This window comes from Coloeus monedula, assembly GCF_965178545.1.
Source record: "Coloeus monedula genome assembly, chromosome: 20".
Taxonomy (NCBI): domain Eukaryota; kingdom Metazoa; phylum Chordata; class Aves; order Passeriformes; family Corvidae; genus Coloeus; species Coloeus monedula.
Window position 1 is genome coordinate 10768985 of NC_138800.1, and position 22120 is coordinate 10791104.

The 22120-nt window shown below is 52.3% G+C and overlaps 1 protein-coding gene across 2 annotated transcripts in view; it reads right to left on the reverse strand.

Moving 5' to 3' along the window:
* The window catches only part of CLUH (clustered mitochondria homolog), a 34935-nt gene that overhangs the window by 7267 nt on the left and 5548 nt on the right, over positions 1 to 22120 (reverse strand). The window contains exons 1-19 of one of the 2 annotated variants that reach the window (XM_082294642.1): positions 19840 to 21002; positions 14961 to 15157; positions 13267 to 13438; positions 12962 to 13105; positions 12630 to 12757; positions 11894 to 12048; positions 10955 to 11080; positions 9704 to 9851; positions 8892 to 8984; positions 7953 to 8647; positions 6686 to 6903; positions 6003 to 6107; positions 5118 to 5218; positions 3572 to 3724; positions 2897 to 2959; positions 1966 to 2210; positions 1098 to 1182; positions 453 to 606; positions 19 to 158 (exon numbers count right to left, since the gene is read on the reverse strand). In XM_082294642.1, the coding sequence (XP_082150768.1) occupies positions 19 to 158; positions 453 to 606; positions 1098 to 1182; positions 1966 to 2210; positions 2897 to 2959; positions 3572 to 3724; positions 5118 to 5218; positions 6003 to 6107; positions 6686 to 6903; positions 7953 to 8647; positions 8892 to 8984; positions 9704 to 9851; positions 10955 to 11080; positions 11894 to 12048; positions 12630 to 12757; positions 12962 to 13105; positions 13267 to 13438; positions 14961 to 15157; positions 19840 to 20725 (4008 nt within the window). In that variant the 5' untranslated portion in view covers positions 20726 to 21002. Of the gene's footprint in view, positions 1 to 18; positions 159 to 452; positions 607 to 1097; positions 1183 to 1965; positions 2211 to 2896; positions 2960 to 3571; positions 3725 to 5117; positions 5219 to 6002; positions 6108 to 6685; positions 6904 to 7952; positions 8648 to 8891; positions 8985 to 9703; positions 9852 to 10954; positions 11081 to 11893; positions 12049 to 12629; positions 12758 to 12961; positions 13106 to 13266; positions 13439 to 14960; positions 15158 to 19839; positions 21003 to 22120 lie in introns of those variants that run through there. The other variant, XM_082294641.1, reaches the window with a different exon arrangement.

Sequence of the window (22120 nt, forward strand, 5' to 3'; positions counted from 1 at the left end):
CTCGGAGCCCCAGCTTACCTCTGAGTAATCTCCCATGATATAGTTGAGCCGAGCTAGCAGCCTCAGGCAGGCACAGATTTCTACATGCATAGCACCATACACATTGTTGAACAGGTTTAAGGCTTCATTGATGAGCTCGCAGCCCTCCTTCAAGAAACCTGAAAAGACAGTATATCCATATATATGTACAAAATACCCCCTAACACTGCTGGAGACAGGAGGCGAGACCAGCAGTGGGATGCACAGACACAGGTCACTGCCCTGGGGGAAGGACAGCACTGCCCTGACCCATCCTTGCTCACTGCTGGTGGCTTTATGGCAGGAGTGTTCCAGATAGTCTTGGAGACCAGGATTCTCTACCAAACTGTGGGGGGAGAAGGTACCCATGCCCCACCCTGCTCTTCCCATTATCAGTGATCACCCTGAGAGGCAGAGACATGTGGGGTCTGTACCTTGCTGAACTTTTGCTTGCCCGCTCTGGAAGAAGTGGAAAGCATCAGAAGCTTTGGGGTTTACATGCTTCACTACAGGAAAGATGTTAAGAATATCCTCTTCTGTGAAAGTGGGCTTGTGCCTGTTGTCAAAGTTGTACTCCTTCAGCAGGATCTGGAGGGACCAAAAAGAGTGGAGGGCAGTTACCACTTCCATAGGCACTTGGGCAAGAAAAGGGGCAAAATTCTAAACGTGGATTCACAGTCAAAACATCTCCTGTACCATGACCTGGGGCAGAACTCTGCAAGGTGGTCAGATGTAGTTGTGCACATGGCAAAATGTACATGGCAAAATGACACCGCAGTGCCAACACTGAACCCTTGACAGGAGAGCTCATCCTGTTATTGTCCCACAGCCCACAGAGGAGCAAGAAGGCAGTGCAATTGTACTGAGGCTAGCTGCTCTTCCAAGGGACATGCCAGAAACTTTACCCTAGGAGGAAGCTGGATTAGAAATCCCTTTCTCAGAGCTGGGACCTGTATTCCAACATGAACACCACAAAGACCTTTTGGGGCTCACACTGTGCCTGCAAAACACATTGCACTTACTCTTCGTGTTCCTCAGCACAGAACATGATGGCAAGGGAAGGAGGATGTGGATCTTACCTGGACTCCAGTTTTGAGGGAGATTTCACGGAGCAGGGTGATTTTCTGTAGATTATACACTTCAGCTGCTTGGTCAGCATTCTCACTGCAGAAAGCACACAGAAGCTTCAGCTCTCAGGGGAGTTTCTGCTCAAGGACATCGCTCCATTGTGGGTACCTGAGGCACAGGTCCCTGTACAGCCAGGTGCTAACTCAAACCAAAGACTAACACTGCAGAGTTTGCCCATGGTCTGTGAAAGCCTACAGAGCACAGCAGTGCTTTTACAGAAATCCTACATGTGTTCTCAAAGCCCACTGCAGCGTTTGGCCTGAACGCCTTCAGCTCTTGGTCAGGAGCGAGCAGTTCCTGACATGAAGGGGTGATCACTGTCCAGCTACCAAAAGTTGGTTTATCCAACTAGCCATGGCTTTTCTCTTGGGCCACTTCATTGGTACTTTCAGTTTAGCACTCACAATGTGCCCCTTCTTTATTCCCCATCTCTGCTCATGTGCAGGAGCAGCTGTCCTTTTTTTTGGAACAGAACCTCCCTTCAGCCTAAATCATTGTTGATATAGACTATATTACTTTTGACTACACTACTTCTGCTTCTCACCTTCTGGTCCCCTCTGTACCCTTAGGAAAGGTTTCCCTTCCTCCTCTGCTTCTCCTGGCTGCTTTTGCATCATAGGTTTCTCCCGATTCAAAATTTCACTTCCCCCTTCCTACTCTTTGCCCAATTTCTTTCCATTAAAAATCTGTGTAAGTCCCTCAAGGGTACAAATTTTTTTCAAACAGGAAACAAATCAAAAAGGGGGGTCCTGTTAAAGAACAAGAGCTACAGAAATTTGGTGAGTCCAGGCAGAAGCTGGGGTCACCTGCTCCACTTACCATTCAAGACTGAAATCAAAATAGTTCTTTGCTTCTGAACAAATATTCTTCCATAGCTCCTGAGGGGTCATGCTGGCCCATGCAGTGTTATCAGCATTTCCAAGGTTCCTGTTTTTCCTTTTCTTATTCTTCTTCTTGGAGACCAGCTCATCAGCTGGAAGATGGGCAATGGGATTTGGGAAGGAGCTCAGAAAACAATTGAGGAAGTGGCTGATGGCGGCGGATAAACCTGACAGCTCCACACCCTACAGAGAGACAGCAGAGTGAGTACAGAGAGAGACACCCACATCACACAGCACTGCTCCGACCCCGAGCCTCACACACATCCAGTCCTGCAGAAACAGAGAGATCTTCCACGAGGGGGACAGGAAGGCAGTGTTTCCAAATGGCACTAGCACAGATGGAGTTATGTCGATGTAGGATTAGGTGTATGCCTACACACAGAAATGTGGAGTTACATTTCGGGCTGCTACCTGGGACAGAAAAAGCAGAGAGTGCAAAGATGATTTTGGCACTGGAACCAAGCCAAGTGTATTGCTGTGCTGTGTATGAACAGGTACAAGGATATGTAGTGTTGAGCCAATTAAAAAGGCTTCTTAGCAGGGCAAAAGCAACACTGTTTATAAGAGGAAAAGGTATTACAAGGAAAACAAGCTGGGATTTCACTTTTAAAAGCCTCCAACATAATGAGTGAGGATCTGGGGAGGAAAAGCATGAATGATTGCTCTCCGGGAAAGCTTTCTTCAAGTGGGAACTTGTTCTCCCTTACATACAGGCCTGTACCTATTTCAGTGCTAATGAGCTTGTACTTCTTGTTGCCACGCAACCCCCAGGAACTGCCTAATGGGAGGAGAACCCCGAACAGTTCTGTTTGTGGAAAAAAGTCATTAGGGAGGACACATGAGGCAAGAGGTCAGAGTGCAGGTCATACCTGGAGGTACGTCTTGAAGATGTGTTTGGCTGATCGAGTGATCAATTCGCTGATTCCAATTTTCTACCCAAAGGAATAAAGAACAGACTGAGTCCATTGGCAAGAAAATGGAAAAATACACTGAGCTTTTGAAATGGTCTTTTATCAAGATCTGCAGGAGACACACTATTCTCCCTGCAGCACAGAACTGCAAAAGCGTTTGACAGCTCTCCTGGAGCCAGTGAGGAGCCCCTGGCACCTCTGTGCCTGGTGACCACAAGCCACCTGTGTGGCTCAGCGCAGCTCCAACAGTGCTCCAGGGGCTGCTGCAGCTCAGCCCTTGTCTGCTGCTGGGCAGCCACACTCACACCACCTGAGTTTGATCCAAAGCCCAGCTGCATCTTAGAGACTTAAAAAATGCATGGCTGAAAATCCAACTGTGTTACTCACTGTTGCATTTGGAAATCCCTGAAGCAGTTCTCTACCTCAAAAGATACTCACAGTCCCTAACATTATGAAAGCCATTATGGATTTGAAAAAAAAACCTCCCCAGCCACCACTTACAGGCCCTTCTCCCTCCTCCCCTATTTTTGAAGCTATTTTTACACAGAGAGAACAACTGGCCAAGTGGGAATCTCCTCGGGACAAATGATGCCAGAGCGGTTTGAACTGTGTGATGTTAAGCCTGATGCTTACAAAGATGTGATCCAGCTGTGCACGGCCAGGGGTCTTGGTGATGAAGTTGATCACTTTGCCCAGGTAACGCATGTTGATGCCCCTCTGGTGCATGGCCTCAGCCAAGGTCGCCCCATCCATCGGGAGCACCGTGTGATCCAGGCAGTCCTTGACCTGCAGGGTATGTACAGACTTTGCTTACTGAGGACAAACATGAAGGAAATAACTTCCATTTAAAAACAAAATTTAAAAAACCACACCAGGAGGCAGCACAGGGGTTCCCTGATGCCACTGCAGACACCTCATTACCGGGGGCTGAGGGTCGCCCTGAAGGCAGGCACTGACCCCAAACAAGACCCTTCTGGTGGGCAACACCTGCTGTACCACCAGGGACCATCATGGTACACAGGCAGGGGGACACCTGCAGTAGCCAGCCCAGTCTGGGCCAGGTCCTTGCCACTGGGGACAGTTTCGCTCTGTCTCAGCAGGGAAGGAGCAGCACTACATTCTCTTGAGGCAGAGGCAAAACAACTCCTACTTGTGCAAGTAGCAGGCTGACCCTTCTTTAGAGGCCTCACAGTCACTAACTAAACACATTTCCAATTAAAAGAGTACGTGGAGCTGTGCACACACAGCTGATAAGGAGAAATGGCACATGCACTTTGTGTTGCAGTGCTGATAAACAGTTTAATTCACGTCATGGAGTAACACCAGCTCCTCTCTGATATGCACAGGACTACCTCCTACAGCAGCTGCTCTTCAACCTGCTCTCACACAGGCCTGTGCAGTGTTTTGGGTTTATATACTGCAGTATCAACTATGTAATCAACAATCACCAAGCCCTTTTCTGACTCACTCCCCTCCTTTTTTATTTAAAGACTGAATTGCTGGTTCTGAAGGTTGTGCTGACTACAGAACTAGTGGATTTAGAGTGCAGAAGAAACTTTCCAACAAGGAAAACCCTTTCCTACACAAGACCAACAACTCCTGGACCTCTTGGAGTAGAGCTCATGAGTTCTCCCCCGCCAGTTCCAGTGCCTGGTCTGACAGCTGCATTAGCCATGAATTCAGCAAGTGTCCCAGGAAGGGACTGGGATTTCTGATCTGGCCAGGTGCATGGGTAACATCCAAAATGCTTAAGACTTACAGAGGGAGTTTCTAATGACTGCTATTAGTAAAAACAATTTCCCAGTTCACTTCAAATTATTAGTCATCGATTGAGTCATAGCCAGGGTCAGCTAAAACAATAAGCTGTGAAGGATGCCCAGGGCTAGGGAGGATGGTTTGTGTGGTCTCTATTGTCCCAAACTCTTAGCAATACCTTTAATTACCAGTGCCAAAATTTTTTTGTTGGATTTAGGTGAGAAAATTGTGCCCCGATGTAAGATGGGAAATGGAAAACCCCTTGTGCCCTTGCCCACGATGCTCGTGCTGTTCCCTGTGCTCCCCCACCGGTGCCAGAGCCTGCAGCTGCTCAGGCCAAGCTGGTGTCCCAGAGGTCACCAGTGCCACTGCTTGCACCACCAAGCTCTGAGGGCAACATCACTGCTGGCCCTCGGCTCCTCACCAAGCCTGGGATCTGGCACGACAGCAGGAACGCAGCAGCATCCTTCAGCAGCTGCTTCTGATCCTGCACCTCCTCCTTGCTCGACTCAGGGAAGCGAACTCCTGGGAGAGGAAAAGAGAAAAAACGTCAACCGCAGCAACTCACAGAAACAAGTCCTCTACACAAAGTACATAGTAAGAGCAGGTAAGAAGTTAATAGTAATTGTCTCCCTGGAATTACAGATGCTTCAAAAACTTACCTCAAACTATACACGTTTTGATGGGAAGAGCATTGGCTGCTGTGTTCAGGCAGTGGCTGGGCTGTTCAAACTCAATGGTTTGGCCATTCCCCTGCAACATGCCTGCACACTGCCCCAGTATTCACCCCCAAAACACTCTGGGAGCTTCTTCTCAATTTCCCAATAAAAAATACTGCTTCAAGCCATGGAAACTCACGTGTGATGCCTGTGTCTGATGTGTGCATGTGAAAGGGCACCATGACTGCTCACTGAAATGTTACTAAAACAAACCCAGCCCTTCACTGAGGGCCCAACATCAGTCATTCAACTACAGCTGTTATTTTTTGTGTAAACTACTACATGAGGATCAAATTTGATTTTTTTCCTCCCTCTGCTTCTTTTCATGTGGTCTCGCAGCTGGGATGCCGGAGAATCACAGGAAGATTCTTGGCAGCAACCTGCAGCCCTCCCTCGAGCGCGGTGGGAGACGCTCCCCGCCCACTCTTGGCAGCCCCAGCACTAAAATCCATTACTGCTTCCCTCTTCTGTATCTCTGTGCTTCACAGAGCCCTGCACCATGCCCAGCAAAAGAAAACCCAGCAACAGTCTTGGCTACAGAACACAGTTTTTCTCTGCAGCTGGCTGGACACAGCTCTGGGTACACGTACCTGGTGAGAAAATATCTGGGTTAAACCGAATATCAAATGATGTGTCACTAATGGAGCCTACAGCCTTGCAAGCATTTCGAATCACTTCTCTGCTTTTGGGATCCACTGGAGCAGGAAGAAAAACAGAATACAAATGAATGTGGAGTTCAGGAAATGACAGATCTAGCTATTAAATTAAGATAAAGTTTTGTTACTAGAAAGAGCAATGATAGCACATTCTGAAGAAATTACATTATAAAAACAATCAACTGTAAAGGAGAATGGCTGCAAAGTCTGAGTAAGAGCATGCAAGATGACCCAAAAAGCCCCATGGACGTCCCCAACTCCAGGCACTCAGAAATCCAAGCCTGGGGTTCCCAAAGGTGCCTGTGCACTGCTCGCTTCCTGCCCAGCCCCACTCCCCTGCACTCCACGGGCCAGCCTGGCCAGGCTCTTGCTCCCAGGGAAGAGCTGAGGGGCTGGTGGCCTTGCTGGGCTCAGACACACCCACCCAGCCAGCCCCCGGGGGAGTCATTCATCAGGGTGTGAGCAGCTCTAACAAAGAGGCCAGGCAACACTGACAGGCAGCCAGTGCTTGTCCTGTTTAACCACCATCCATCACCCCAACCACCCCCAGCCTGGCGCTGCTCCCACCAGTGACAGCCCACCGGGCCTGCGCTGGGCTGGTGCTGAGGATGAAATACCTGTTCCCTCGTCAGACGCGATGGTCTCAGCGAGCTCCTTCACCTGATCAAGCCCAGTCACGCTATCGTCTATTTTGCCATCCTCTGACTCAGGCCTCTTGCTGTCTGCGGCACCATTCTCCGGAGAGGCACCATTTTCCAGTGCAATGGAGCTCTCCTGCTTGTTGGCTTTCTGCTGCATCAGCTGCAGCGCAGCCAGCTTCATGAATAAGAGATACCTGCAGCAGAGGGAAAGGGCAATTCAGCACAGCAGAATCCCAGAGGATCACCTCTGCTCTGCAGGGAAAAATCTCACCAAGTTAGCATTACAGACCCTACAGTTTCCCTGTGGAAAGGAAGGGTATACACCCTCTTCCCACGAGCTTTCCAAAAATCCAAGGAGTGCACATTATGGAAGGAAGCAAAACAGTGGGTTTTCATTACCCATCTCCCTGCAGCAATTGCTTCCCATAGGCAGCATCTGCAGCCAGCTCAGAAAGACTCGGTGCCAGATGCACGGGACCAGTCACAGCTCAGCAGCAGCTTGGCCAGGAGAGCTCAGCAGAGAGAGGCCCAGGCTCTGCCAGGCTCAGAGCAGCGCCCTGCAGCCACAGTCCTGCTGCTGGGCTGGGAGCTGTCCCAGAGCCCGAGGGCAGGGGCAGAGCTGAGGCGGCGCTGGCTGCAGCTCGGGCTGCTCGGCAGGCAGGGCTCCTCCCTCAGCAGCAGGAGGGCTCATCCTCCCGGCAGGCAAAGCACAGGCTCTGGCCACCTGTGACAGCAGGGCAGCCCCGGCGGGAGCACCACACGACTGCAACGTGTCCCAGTCCTCTAGCTCCCACTGCCTCGACAGCACCAAGTGACCCAAACATCCCACCACAAATATGCCTACAGCAGTTCCCACAGGATTTTTTTCAGCCTCTAGAAACAAAGGCAACTTTCAGGACTTTGGGAAAGCCTTAAAAAGCAACATAAATTCTTCCCATTCCCTAGCCATCAAGTGGACAGGTTACCTGCAGGGAAAGAAGAACTTATGTTTGGACAGGAATCAACAAAACAGATCTGGAGACCAAAACACAAACCATCTCTTTCCCTGGCTCCCTGTCTGAATCCCTACTGTTCTCACCTCTTGTTAATTAAGTTCCTATAACTGCATTTACATAGCCAAGAAATGGGGCAATTAGCTGCTCACTTCTGGGAGCTCTGCTGGGCTGTTCCCAGGACAGTGCAGCAAGGTCCTGACTGGAACCATCACCAGCTGCGGGTGGAGGAAGGGGGGAGCTCTGCTCACCTGTGTTCTACAAAGGCATCAACAAGCTCTTGCCGGAGACAGCAAAGCTTGTGTCTGTGCTGCTTGGGGAACCCCATTTTCTTACATTCCTCTGGCATCTCCTCCCCTTCAACAGGCAGGAAGTTTAGATCTGGAGGGAAAGTGCGTAGCAGGTCCAGGATGTAGTGACGCCCATCATTGCCAATAATGCCTTTGCACTCCACCGAGGAGCACAGCTCCACCTCCTCATTCTTGTCGTTGAGAACTTTGTGCTTCTGGATCTTCAGCGGCCTGCTGGTCTTCTCCAGCAGCTCCAGGTACTTGGGGTGTGACACAACTGTCTTGCCAAAGTCTATTGACCCATAGATGACACTCTGTTCCTGCTCCCGCTCCAAGATGCCAGGAATAATAGACTGAGCCGTCACCCTGTAACCTCTGTAATCCACCACAACAGTCCCCAGCGTGTACAGCCCTTCCACATCCACAGCATTGTAGGTCCGCACACCATTGAGGTCATTGGTAGGAGCTACATAAGCAGCAACGTCTCCACCGAAGTCCTTGTAGTGGTCACGGACGTCAAAGCCCAGGCTGAAGAAAATGTTGTTCCAGATGAACATCTGCATCTTGGTCTCCTCGCTGGGATTGATGGCCATGACGTTGCCATCGATGACGGCCATAGCACCTCGTGTTGCTGCTGCAGTGAAGTCACTGTGAACCTGGAGGCACATGGAGACAAAGCTGGGTCAGGATGGGCCCCCACGCTCCCAGCACCCTGCTCTCAAAGCTCCCTGCAAATTTTTCCTTTGCTCCTCCTCCTAATAGCCTTCCAGCATGCAGGAAGGTCCACTGACTTTTACTTCTGTGAGCCTGGCTAGTGGCTTGGATACAAGCCCCAGGAGCTGGAACACAGGCAGCAGAGAAGGGGCTGTGTGAGGAGCTCCCTGCATATCCCAAAGTTACCTTGAAAATGGCTCGTTCTCTCAGCAGCCTCTCAGGCAGGTTCTTGCGTGGCAGCTCCCGTGTCGTCTGCAGCTCCTCGTTCCAGTCTCTGGTCTGAAAGAGGGAGGGAAAGCCTTGTGGGATGCAACACATTGTGTGGGAAGAGGCTGGCGAGGCAGAATTCCTGCTTCACTAGGCATTTTGGGAGAGAAGGGAGAGGAAGGGGCAAGAATTCAGGCTGCTGTGGAGCTCAGAGGAAGTGACTTAGCAGCAGGAACTAACACACCTCGAGAGTGGAGTTTATTCAACAGCAGTTTGGGACAGATCTTGCATCAGCCCAGCCAGTGCAGGGCAGTGTCACTGAAGGGGCAGCACGGTGCAGGTGTCATTAGCCAGTGCTGTGGTCACACTGCAGGCATGTCCTGCCTACAGCCGCCCATTCCTGCCCTGGACCACTTTGTGCTACAAAGCTGCAGCTGAAGCATTTGGAACAGTCTGCTCGGAGACACAAGAGCCATTCCAGGCTTGAGTGGCACGAGGGAGCAGTCCGCCTCCTGCGCAGTGGCACTCTTCAGAGAAAGGACACGGAATTTATAAACATCCGAGCAGAAGCTGCTCCTCTCAGTTGTTTCTGTGCTCATGGAGCTGCAGCCTGAGCAGCACAGGCCCTGTAGTCACGGGCCCTGTGAAGAACAAGGACTCCTACAAGTTTTCCCTTGATGAGCAAAAGCCTCCCACAAATACCAGAGATTACTTGTTGGAAGTTAGCTTGTTCTTGGCACAGCTGGCAGCAAAACCCTTGCCAGTGTTGTCAGGCAAAGCAAGACCAATACCTGTCCAGGTATGTGCTCCTCATAGCCCAGTCTAGAAGTGTAAGCATCCTCTGCCCGGACGCAGTCCATGGCGTGCTCTGCTTGCGGAGCCGTCCAGCTGTACACTTGGAAAGGAGTGGCTATCCTCTCAAAAGGGTGTCTCTGAACCCTAGTTTGGGAGAAACAACAATTACACACTTTTCAAAGGAAGAATCCTTTCTATTCCAAGAGAATTTTCCCTGTGCTTTCACACAGGTCCTCACAGGCCCTGCAGTGGAAACCCAAGCACTGCCAAAGGGTCTCTCGTGTAATCTGCTCTCAGCAGGGGCTGGGGGCTCATCTGCAGTTACTTCTGGTCAAAGAAGCAATATAGTACAGTAATTTTTAAATGGCCAGATAGTCACAGTGGTGGCTGGAGGCCACTGCTAATTTCAGCCCTTGTCTAATGTCACTTTCATCTCCTTAATGAAGCAGGAGCAGAGCTCCCGAAAGCCACACAATGTACCTGTCAATCCACACCCTGCTGAGCCGAGGCAGTTCATTAAGTGACTCTGAAGAATGACAGGCTTTTGCACAGGACCCACTGTCCTGCAGCAGAACAAATGGTTCCTGCAGCAAGGACGGGAGAATCAAACAATGCCTTATTGTTGTGTTATTATTATAGGAGCTAGAGGAAATTACAGAATATTAACATGCACAGACATGTTTAGAATAACCAACCTCTCTCCACAGGAAGCCTACACAAAGCCCTCATGTGTTACTTTCACTGATATTTATGCTTCAGTCTCTTTTGTGGATTGGGGAGAAGTATGGACTGCTCAGGTTACCAGTGCTGCTGCAGCTCGTGGCCATGCCCCATGACAACTCTGCTGCCCAGGGAGCTGGGCAGTGCACCCACAGCATCCCTTTGCACAAACGTTGTAGCCCAGCTCCAGGCTCGCTCTCCCACTGTGCAAATTGTCCCACGTGTTCAGTCTGCAGCACAGACAGAACACCTGCATTCCAGGTAAGCCCCAGAACTGAGACTCCCATGGCAGCAGAATGCTGTCATATCCCCCCTTTGCTTCAGGCAGAACTGAAACAGTAAATCTACATGCTGTAAGCAAGAGTCACTGGGGAGCTACAGCCAAGAGGAATCATGCAGTGGATACTGGTTGGGACTCTGGGATTCCACTGGCCCCTGTCACTGCTGTGCTGAACACCACAGACAGGCACAGCAGCTCTGACAGCTCCGTGCTGCTCAAGGAACTGGAGAGGAAGAAGCACCGCTACCGTTTCTTCTGCAGGGCAGAGAAGTTTTTTTTGAAGGTAGGGCTGATCTGGTTAAGTAGTTCCACCAAGGAATGACTGAGAAAACTGGGATTTGCAGGTTTGGGATTGAAGTTGTATGCAGTAGACCTGCAAGAGAAAAAAAAGAAAGTCACAAGCCATTGTGATACCTGAGACTGCCCACACCCTAGGAACATGACTGAGAGCTCTTCATACTGCACGGTATCAAAGGCTGCACCACGTGCCTTTGCCTGCAAAATGGGAGACCATGGGGCAAAGAGGCAGATGGGCAGCAAGGACACTATCCAGGCTCCCCGCATGGAACAGCCAGTAACCCTGTACCTGGCCCTGATGATTTTCTAATTTAGACCTTCTTCAGCATCCCCAGGATCAAGAGAGGCTTCTATTTTTATAGCTGGGAAGGACTCATTTCACAGAACTTCCCAAACACACCAAAGGTGCTTTTGCTTAACAGAGAACCCTCTCAGCACAGCCGCTCCAACAGGCACAGCCACAACAGCCTCTCTTAGTTACCATAAAAAAAAAAAAAAAAAAATTATTTCTAGTCAAATCTGCACCCAGCTCAGGGAGTTCTGACAGGCTGTGCATTTGCTTTAGGGCAAAATGAGATAGTTGCAATAGTCAGGAAGGAATTTCCTCCCAACTCAAAATGCTCTAAGTAGCTGATGACATTATGGGATGTTTAAACTTTCCCTAAAGCATCAGGCATTTAGCCACTGTGGAGAAGTGGCACCAGGCATAACTGAACAGCCCAATCCAGTATAGCAGCTCCCACAACCCATGTGAGCACCAAATTAAAATAGGCTGTTTCTGCCAAAGGAAAAGAAAAAAAAAAAAAAAAAAAAGCTGCAACTGTTTGTTAGTGAGTTGTTTTCCAGTTGGCTGCTGCAGGGCAGGACAGGAAGAATCTCAGTTACTCACTGATTCAAGTAAAATCCCCGAGTGGAGGCAGTGATACTGACGTGCCGATCCTCCACCGTGATGACGTACAAATACATGAGGTCCCCGTGCATCTTCCGGTTACCGGGGGGAGGGTTCCAGCCACTCATTGTCAATACCTTTAGGCACTGCAAAGGCTACAGTAGAACACAACAGAAGCAACTCCTGTCAGCAGGAATTAATTTCTTTAAGTCATTCAACGTACACGCCAGATCCCTTTTACCTGCTGCCCTTGCTTGATTCCAGAAACAGAGCTTACAAACGCACCTGGTCTCCAGAGCACGGCTTCCTGAGCCCTCTGCAGTCCACTAGTTTGCCTTTCACACCGCAAGACATGGGTGAAAACAGACACCCTGGGCCTTTGGGCTGCACAGGGTATGGATTTCTTGCTGTACTTGTTTTCAAATGGCAGCTAAGGGCAATCTGTAGTGATCTGCAGATCCTGCCTCCAGGACTTTGCAGTGGAACGCTGCTTTCCCTTCTCTGCCACCCATCCCAGCAAGTCTGGCCCTTCCACACTCTGCAGATGTCCAGACTCCATGTCCAGTGTTTTGCACACCAGCCTCCTGGACTTTATTCTTTTGGCTATCCCAGCACTCGTTAAGCACCAAGCAGAGCAAATCCCAAAGTCCACTTCAACTCAGGTTTCAATCCCTGACCACCAGTTTGCTGTGAGGAATGTGCCAACAGCTGTTTCAATGACACAGGAGAACTCTACCTTCCAGTCTCTGTTCTGGGGCTGAAGGGCACACAGGGGCCTCTCTTTGCTACCTGGCAGGATATGTTCAGGAGGGGTGCAGTCAATTTGTTCCATTTCGGTACCTTTCTTCTTCCGTTTTCCACTGTCTAGAACAGACAGAGACATAACGTCAGTTCTGAAAAGTGCAGCATTCCCTCCTCCAGTCAGCATTCAAGGAGGGATGCAGAAGTGCTCCAAGTGTTCTCTGCACTCCCAAATGACACGGGACAGCTGATACTGTGTGTTTAACTAAGCAAGGAGTGAGGGAATGAAACCCCTGACCACACCAGAGAAGTCTTTTTGACCCATACCTCCCAGGTCTCCTTCAGTGAAGACACTCAGGAAGGACAATGAGTTACAGTCCACACCATTGAAAGCATCTGATGGGTCGAGACTCTTCAGAAGGTCCCGAATGTGGCGCACGTGTATCCTGGCTTCTCGCACTGTGTATGGCTCTGATGAGCAAAAGGTGAGGAAAGAAACTGGAATTACACAGTTGCTCACCCCTTTGGTACACAGGTCTCAAAACAGAACCACAGGAAAGGGCTGACAGGTGGCCAAAATCACTCCCTAAGAAAACCCTCACTCATTCCCTCCCAAGTCTGAAGGAACTTGCCTTCCACCACTTTCAGCAGCGAGCCCTCCTGCAGCCCTTCAATTGTCTTCAGCTCAGCAAAGTTATCCAGGACGTTGCCATCCAGCTGCAGGGAGAAGCAGGTCCGATGGCAGGTATCCTCCCGGTCCATCAAAACTTGATGGATTTCTTGCACCATCTCTTGAGGAGAAACCTTAAGAAGGTAAGAACCCAGACAATTATCCTTTACCCTCCCACATGTTCTTGCCAAACTTTGCCCCTCAGCTGCTGTATCAAGAGCCTCTCAGACCTCTGCAGGCTTGGAAAGGCAGACTCTACCTCCCTTTCCAGGAAGATCACTTCTGCTCCTGCTGGGAGGGCACTGTCACCTCTAGCAGGGTCAGCCCCCTGAGTTCCACCCCGCAGGGCTTGGCACCCAGAGATGTAACAGCCAGGCACTGCACCGAGCACGTGGCATGGGACAGAGGTGACAGAGGGCAGTGAAGGAATAGAAGGTGGCGGGGGAAACAGAGGGTTCTTCCTTAATCCATTGACACCACATTTGTGGTGAGGCCTTGAATGAGGCACATGGAAAACAGCCCATTTCCTCCTCCCTGTGTGGCGTGTCTGTGCCAGTGCCACACAGCCCAGCTGAGGCCGGAGCCGCCCTGGCTGGAACACTGGGGCTGCTCCCCCACCTCCCTGCTCTGCTCCAGCACTGCTGACACTGCTCCAAAACCTGGAGGACTCGGGGTAGTTTACATAAGCTGCTGTAAACAACACGGCCTGCTATTATTAGCCTATTAAAACTAACAGCCGGGGGGATTTTAAGGAGACAAAAAGCCAGTCTGAGACACAGCTACTTCCACAGGGGATGGGATTTTGCTGCACTCTCTCCTGGTCTTGGGGAGATCAGAACTTCCCACTGGGTTTAGATTCCAGATGCCTCTCCCCAAAATTAGAGATACTTCATTCAAATAGTTTTTGGTGAAGTATCAAGCTAAATGGGACCATGAACCAGGCCGGTCAGAGCCCATCCCGATCTGGTGGCATGTCACTGCCCATATGACATGAGGCAGAGCTCTCCATGCAGAGGAAAGTGGAGACTGCATCGTTCCCTTGGTCTTCAGGCCGGTGCTTGAGCTCCCTGAGCTGTGTTAGCACCTGTCACTGCATCAAACCCAGGCTGGCCTGCAGGAGCATCATGTCATAACTGCTGAACAAGCAGGAGATTTTCCCTTCCTTAGTCAGGCCCAGATATCATGTTTTCACAACACTTCTTTAAAACAGCCCAGAAGTGGGAAGGCCGTTTTCCCTGTGCTCAGCTCCACGCCCAAGCCCCTCTGACGGACAAAGAGCTACACCTCAGTGAGTTCTCCTTTCCCTTGCTCCACACCTGGGATCCAGAATGAAACACCCTCCCTATCCTTGCAATGCCCAGGCAGGCCTGGGCTAGGCAACCTCTTGCTCACGTCTCTTCTTCCTTCGTTTCTCTCAAAGGCACTGGCCAGGCACTCTCTCTCCTGCACCCTCCACCCTTTGCTGCACCCTTCTCCACTTAGTCCTGGTCAGAAGGTAGACAGGTCAGGGAGCTGCGAGCAGCCTGAAGGTACTGTCCAGACTGTGGGGGCTAACAGGGGCCTTCCCAGGCACTGCCTCCTTCCCTGCCTGCACGGATCCGGCTCAAATACTTCCCACCACCTCTTTTCCCTTCCCCAGGTGGTGAGGGCAGGTACCTGCAGGGAAAAGGGCTCTATCCCTGGTGCACAGATCTTGACAGTAAATCCTGTATCCTGTATGACGATGACCTCCTGGTCATTCCCATCTTCTCCCGGGTCAGCCTCCTCATGGCCATTCTGCCTGGCATCCTTCTCGCCCTTGAGGCTGTCATGCAGGCCGCTGCCATTCATCAGTGCCACGCCAGACGGGTGCTCTGGGCAAGAAGAGAAGGGTTTAGACAGGGTCCTCTCCGAGGCACTGCAGAGGCTGGCTTGGACATCGGCCAGCCCGAGCCAGTCAGGGGCTAAAAGGCAGGAAGGGTTTTATTCTGCACTTGCTGTTTACTAGACAGAGGTGTGCCATGCCCTTCCCCTTCTTTCCTCACAGCATTATTAAGGTGCTCTCGCTCACCTGCGGTGTTTGCATCTTCCACAAACCATGTGCAGAGAGGGGAGGGAAGGAGAGCAGAAGGGATGGATCAGTGTACACCACACTGAGCTGTCTTAAAAAGCCTCTTAATTAAAGAAAAAAAGGGTGTGTGGTGCTTTGCGGCCTGGAGGCAGCTGTAACCTCTGCACTGACAAGTTAAAGAGCAGAGAGGGAGAGGAGGCGAGCAGCTGCCGGCACCGCTGCGTCACGTGGCAGCCCGCTTACTCCACAGGCACACAAACAGCTCCCACACCCCTGCCCACATCTGGCCACCCTCTGCATTTCCAAATACTTTGCAGAGATCCCATGGTGCCAGGGCGAGGCTTTGGCTGAGCAATTTTATTAAAGAAAATGGTGACGACATTTTAAGTGCTCATTTAGACAGGTGCGTCACAGGGCTGGGAGCTCTCTGCACCTACCTCACCGATCCACAATGGTTTGTTTTCTTTTCCAATACAGTGGATAGTGTCAGAGAGCTGATAAGATCTAGGAAGCTGCCAGTCTCCTAGAGCAGCCTACATCCTCTGAACCAGGCTGGGGACCACACTAAAGAGGACTAAGGGGCTTCCAGGAGAAGTTGTAGAAAGAGCCGCTGATAGCAACTCTGGGAGGGAGCAGAGTACCCCTTGCCCCCAGCCCGCCAGGCTGGTGCCCCAGGGGCACCACACCGCCCCACACACCCGGGGCAGTGGGTGCTGGAGCACAGCAGGCATCATGTCCCTCAGGCTGTGCTCCCAGCAGGGCTGGCCCAGCACGGCCGCATCCTCCGCTGGACCCCCAAGGTCACACGCAGCAGTTCCAGCTCCGTGCTCTCAGGCACCCACTTGCAGGCAGCACAGATGGAGCAGATGGGGCGCTCTCCCAGGCAGCAGAAACAGCCTTTCTGAAAGGCTGCACAGGCTCAGGACAGCTCCAAGTCAGGCTAATGCCTCCAGGCTGCAGCCCTGCAGCCATCTCCATCTGGCAGGTCTCTCTCCTCATCCTCACCTCCCAGCAAGGCACCAGTTCCCCACTTCAGGGGAAATGGCAGCTCAGCCTCCCTCACCTCACCGACTGGCACTGTGGCTTGAGGAGCTACAGCTGTCACAGCCAGTTCTTCCCCATCAGCCCCAACTCCTCCTGTAGCCCAAAGAAGTCATGCAGCCTTCACTTCACCATAATCCAGAACAGGGATGGCATCACCATATCCCCCTGCACAGCTCTGGAGCACAACATGAGGCTGCAGCAACAGCCCCTGCAAAAGCATCCCTGGAAGGTCATGCCCCTGGCTCCAGACTACAACTGCCAACAGCAAACCCTCAGAGATGACTGTCAGGGCTGACTTAGGACATCGTGAAAGGGCAAAAAATGCAACGAGAGCACACCCATTCTAAAAGGCAGGAGGTAGCAGAGCTACCTCATGCAGCCTCAGCTGCCTTCAGCAGCTCAGTGGCTGCTGCTCACGGTGCCTGTCACTGTGCATATGTCCCCAGCACTCGCTGCTCATTTCTTTGACAGATGAAGCCACGGGCGAGTCAGACAAGAGGCCTGGCCCTGGCTCCTGCAAGCTGCTGTCATGCTAGAAAGGAGGAAGAAAAGCTCCATGCAAGAGTGCCTCAAGAGATGTGGTTTCAGAAAAACCACACCATGCCCAAAGGGCTGGGGAGAGCCCCTCGTCACACCCTACAGCCAGCACAGCCATACTCCTGGACTGCCTGAACATGTGGGGATCTGGAGGGAGTGCAGACAAGCCACCACTGAAATGCTACACCTGGGGCTACTGGTACTGCAGACAGGATGACCTGCCAGGTGCCCGAGCCAGGCTTGGCCCAGCCCCTGCCCACCCAAGCAGGGCAGGATCACTGAACTTCTGTTCCTGCTGTGGCAGCCAGGAAGGAGGCAGAATTTGGCTGAAAGGAAGACTGGCATTGCAACTCATGCACACGCCAGTCTGGAGCACAGCAAACACCTTCAGCAGCAAAGCAAAGCAAGACAGGAAAATCTGAATGCAAGGGAAAGTCACCAATCAAGACCACACTTCTGCTTTTCACTGCTCAGTGGTGTCAGATCCACAAACTACCAAGTGTTTCAGAAATCAGAAGACTGTTCCTAGTCTGCAGAAATACAAGATGCTCATACCTTCTTTCCCTTACTTGAATGAAGGCACAGCTCTGCACTTTGTGACAAGAGACACGTAGAGGCAACACCTTCATGCCTCCTTATGCCAGAGGATCCAGCTCCAACCAGCAGAGTCTTACATTTAGAAACAGAAGTTAAGTCTAGACTGAGAAAGATCTGCTGTGCAGCAGGTTAACCCTTGGATGTGAGCCAGGCAAGGCTTTCCAGAGGGGTTCCATAATGAACGGGTTTGTTTGAAGGAAGCTGGCCAGGAGGCTGTGCTGCCTGCCGGGTGCTGACTCACCACATGTGCTCCCCGAGGGAAGCAGAGCTGCACCCACCTGCCTTAAAGTGGGTCACCGGTTCCTCCCACCCGCCGCAGCCTGACTGTGCCGCAGCCTCAGTAGTGCCGGTGCAGAGGGAGGCACATCATGGGGCACTCGTGGGTTTCACAGGATTTCAGCCTACTCCAGATGGTAGGAGGCAGAGGAAGACCTTAGAGACACTCGCAGAGACCTCTCTCCTGTTCCTTGCTCTCACTTGAAGAGCTGTGTCTGGCTGCCGGCTCTCGCTGCCATGCGCTGCACCCCGGATGGCTCAGGGAAGGTGTCTGAGTCACAGGGAAGCAGTTCCACCCGCTCCGGGGGCAAACCCGGCCGCTCCTCCCGCTCACCGCCCTGCTCCCTGCTGCAGACCGAGATCCCTGCCGGAGCACGTCGGCCTCGAGATGCACATTTGTGGTCTCGACCCAAGGCTGTGACCTCTGGTCTCCCCTGTCATTCCAAGGGATGCGCCCGTGTCCCAGCAAGGACCCTCCTCCTGCACTCCACCTGCAGTTTGTACCCGCAGGTGTGGTGGAGGCTGCTGGGCTCTGGCCTGTGCTGGCTGGTGGCCGAGCTGTGACACGATGCTCTCATTGCTGCCCTGGGCACAGTGCGAGCAGTCCCTGCAGAGCAGAGCAGAGCAGAGCAGGAGGCAGCCGGGCACTGCACCGGGGCCACGCTCGCCCGTCTGCGGTCACACCTGGCACAAAGGATCAGACTGAGGATTAGGTTTCATCTCTGTGTCTCGACAAGGAGTTCACACGCCAAGGTGACAGGGCCTGCTTTAATCATGCTTCCTATTTACAGCCAGGCTGCAGTGGCAGGCACCTGGTGACCCTGAGTGCTCAGATCCTGGTGTGAGGGAGGGCACACACCTGAACCCGAAACCTGCTGGCTGCACACCATGATAGACAGCACAGATCCTGGGAACAGCTAGTTAATAACTAATTTCTGTTCAAACAAATCTTCTAAACCAAAGTCAGACACAAATCCTTTTCGAAGATTATCAGATCAAGAAGTCAGCGACATTATGTTGCTGGCAGCTCGCCTGGTCTGCAGGGACTGCTCTGTCAGTGAGGAGTTTCCTTCCCTACTACTAGAAATTGTTAGAGGGACGAAACTAAAAATTAAACCCCCTACCTTTTCCAGCACCAACTTTTGGAATGCATTTCTTATTATCAGCTCCAGTGCCATTTTGAGGGGCCAATTTCTGCCTTTCCCTCCTCAAAGGTATTTCGAATTCCAAGCAGTGTAACACAGTTTCTGCAGTCCCCCAAGCAGCTGTAGCCTGAACACCTGCCACTGGTGTGCCAATGGGCACAGGGAAAGCAAACAGGTTGCTAAACCACAAACTAAGCCACAGGTCAGTCACACTACACATCCCCTCATGCCACCAGGTACACCACAAGACAGCATTTGAGACCAAAATTCAGCCACTGCACACAGATTGAACAAAAAATATAGTGAGAGGCAAAATTTGACCTCGTGATTAAAAAATAAACTGTTCCTCATATCCTCAAAGTCCTGGTGAGGACAAAAGCCTCTCTGAGTTACCATTTGGTATCCCCCAAGAAAAGCTGGTGTGGACACCAGCCGTGCTGTGCCAGTTTGTGGAGAAGTGGGGGAGGAGGAAAGCCAGATGCAGCCGAGTGTGGCCCCTCACAGCTGCACACTCCCACCCAAGCTGCTGCAAGCTGGGCTGGGCAGATGTGCTCCCATCCTTTACAAGGACCATGTTTGCAGTCACAAACAAAAGAGGGATTTGCCTTATGAATTGAGAAAAAGATAAGCAAAACGTCCTTAAGTTTGCTTTGCTGACATGGACAAGGCACAGACAGGTGCCTCTGTGGTACACACCCAGGTGGGATACCTCGCCACCTCCCTTCTCCTCCTTCTGCCGTGAAGTTAAAATGTCACCTCTGCTCCCCTCCCCTCTCCTTTGTGCTGCCCCATCCCATGGGCACACATAGCCACCCACCCCCGTTAAGGGCATACAGTATTTTGGCTCCATGCAGCAGGACAGAGCCCTTGGGACTGAGCTGAGCACCTGGGAGAAGGAGCTTCTTTTTCCCCCTCTTCTTCTTCTGCTGCTGCTGCTTTGAGGGCAGAACCTGTGCCTGGGAATCAAGAGGGCAGCTTGACCTTCTGCTGGGGCAGGTGGTAGGCTCTGTCACAAAACCAGCACTTGTGTCCCGAGCCTTAGGTGACACCTCACCGGGGGGCACAGGCAGCACAACTGCACTTGGAGCCGGCAGGGTTTTCCCCGCACTTGCTGGCAGAGCAGAGGACAGCATCCCAGGGCTCCCTGGGGAAGGCGCAGGACCTCTGCACTCCAGCACACTGTCTGGAGCCACTGGGGCTGTGTCTAAGCGCACGGCTGCTCGCCCCTCGCCGTGGCCCTGGCCAGCGGAATGCGCTCCAGAGCCCGCGTCGCTGTCAGCTGCTGCCACGTGCTCCTCCCGGCGGCAGGATCTGTGGGCTAAGCCTCTGTCCTCAAGTTTCACACAGCTCTGGCAGGCCTCAAGTGACTGAGCATGATCAACCAGCCCTGCCGGCCTGTCCCCAAGGTCGGCTGGAAGGACAGTCACTGCATGGGATGCCTCTGTCCGCTGGAGCAGGCCAACTGTGCCAACACCAGGGCTCAAACTGCTCTTATCACAAACTGTCACCATTCCTTCTTTGTCCTTGGTCTCAGATAGGTCTTGAATGTATTTGGTGCCCTTCTGCAGGTTTCCAGTCACCGCCTCACTGGGGATGATGTCTGGATACAGCCCAGCACACTGGGCAGCTTCTGGCATCTCCGAGAAGACAGTGCAGCTTGTGGGAGACTTTGGCAAGAGGGGCGACCTCTCATCAGGTGAGCCAGAGCTGCGTGGCTGGAAGAGGAGATCAGTGACTTGCCTGCAGCAGTTTGCAAAAAGGCTGTTTCCCATGCCTGGCTCATGCAGCGTGGATCAGAGCAGTCAGCTGTGTTTCACACATACGCGGAAGTCCCCACAAGGCACACTCCCACGCGCAGCCCGTGCCCTCCGCTGCCTTCTTGCAGTCAGATGCCTTCTCCAAAGAGAATGCCTACTTGGCCCCAGGGTGGCAGGACACAAGAGGACCAGCAGCTGCCTCGGCACAGGATCCCACGTCCCGTGTGCTCACCAGAACTGAATGCTGGGCTTGCAGCAGCTCCCCCAGAACGTTGCCTGGAGACCTTCATCCACCGCACGCCTTCGCCCCTGTCCCCAGCTGCCACGACACCCGCCAGGCCTGGAGCAGCTCCCGCAGCTGCAGCTCTCCTCTCCTCTCCTCTCCTGCCGTGCCGCAGCACAGCCGGGCTCTGACAGGTTCCCAGGCACTCACAGGGGGATGCTGGCTGGGGCCGGAGTGGTTATAAATAGCCCGATCTCGAGTGCCACACCAGTGCAGCCTGGGACGAGTGCTGTGCCAAACCTGAGCAAGTGAGATGCATTGAATTACAAGGCGAGGGCAGTTACTATGGCACGCCCAGGCCCAGCACAGCCATCCATACTAAGCAGGCGAGCACAAAGCATTCAGGCAGTGAACCAGTAAGTAGTTTCTAGACGAATTTTCTCTCTTCTCACGCTGCTCTGCCATATCAAACACAAACAAACCACAAAACCACACATACAATCTCCTAACACCTCTCCTCTCTCCATGCTACTTTAAGAAAATCACGGCAACTGAAGCAGTTTTATTATGGAACTGGAGCTTTCTCCAAGCACCAGGGGAGGCTGCAGCCAAATAGGGCATTGCTCACCTCCAGTGAGGCTGTGCCACAGCCGCCTGCTCCTCACCCTCCATCAGCAGCATCATCCAGGCCTCAGAGCCCCTTTGCACACCTGTGTGCATCCCGTGTGCTGGCACGCATGCTACTCCACTCTCAGCCACATGGGGCCCTTTGGTGGTCCCTGTTTCATGGGACACACACGAAGAGCCAGATCTTTCAAGCATGATGTGATGTGTAAGAGCTGCAGCCTAAACAGACCAGCCTTGGACCCGCCTGGGAAAGCTTTCGTGAGCACTCAGCACGGCTTCATGGGCGGGAAGGGACACAACTCTGCACCAAGCAGAAGAAAATTACATGCTACATCCCTAGCACAAAGACATCAGAACCACAACAAAGTCAGGACCACACAGCTCATGTGGTCCCTGCTCAAGGCCAACACAGCACATGCAGAGACAGGGCAACCCCCTCTCCAACAGCAGCCCCGGTAAAGCCCAGGAGCAGCCCCTGGAGTCAGCCAGCCACTTTCCAGGAGAAACTGAGAAAGAGACCAGCAGCTCTCCACAGAAACCCTGGCCAGCTTCTGCTGTCC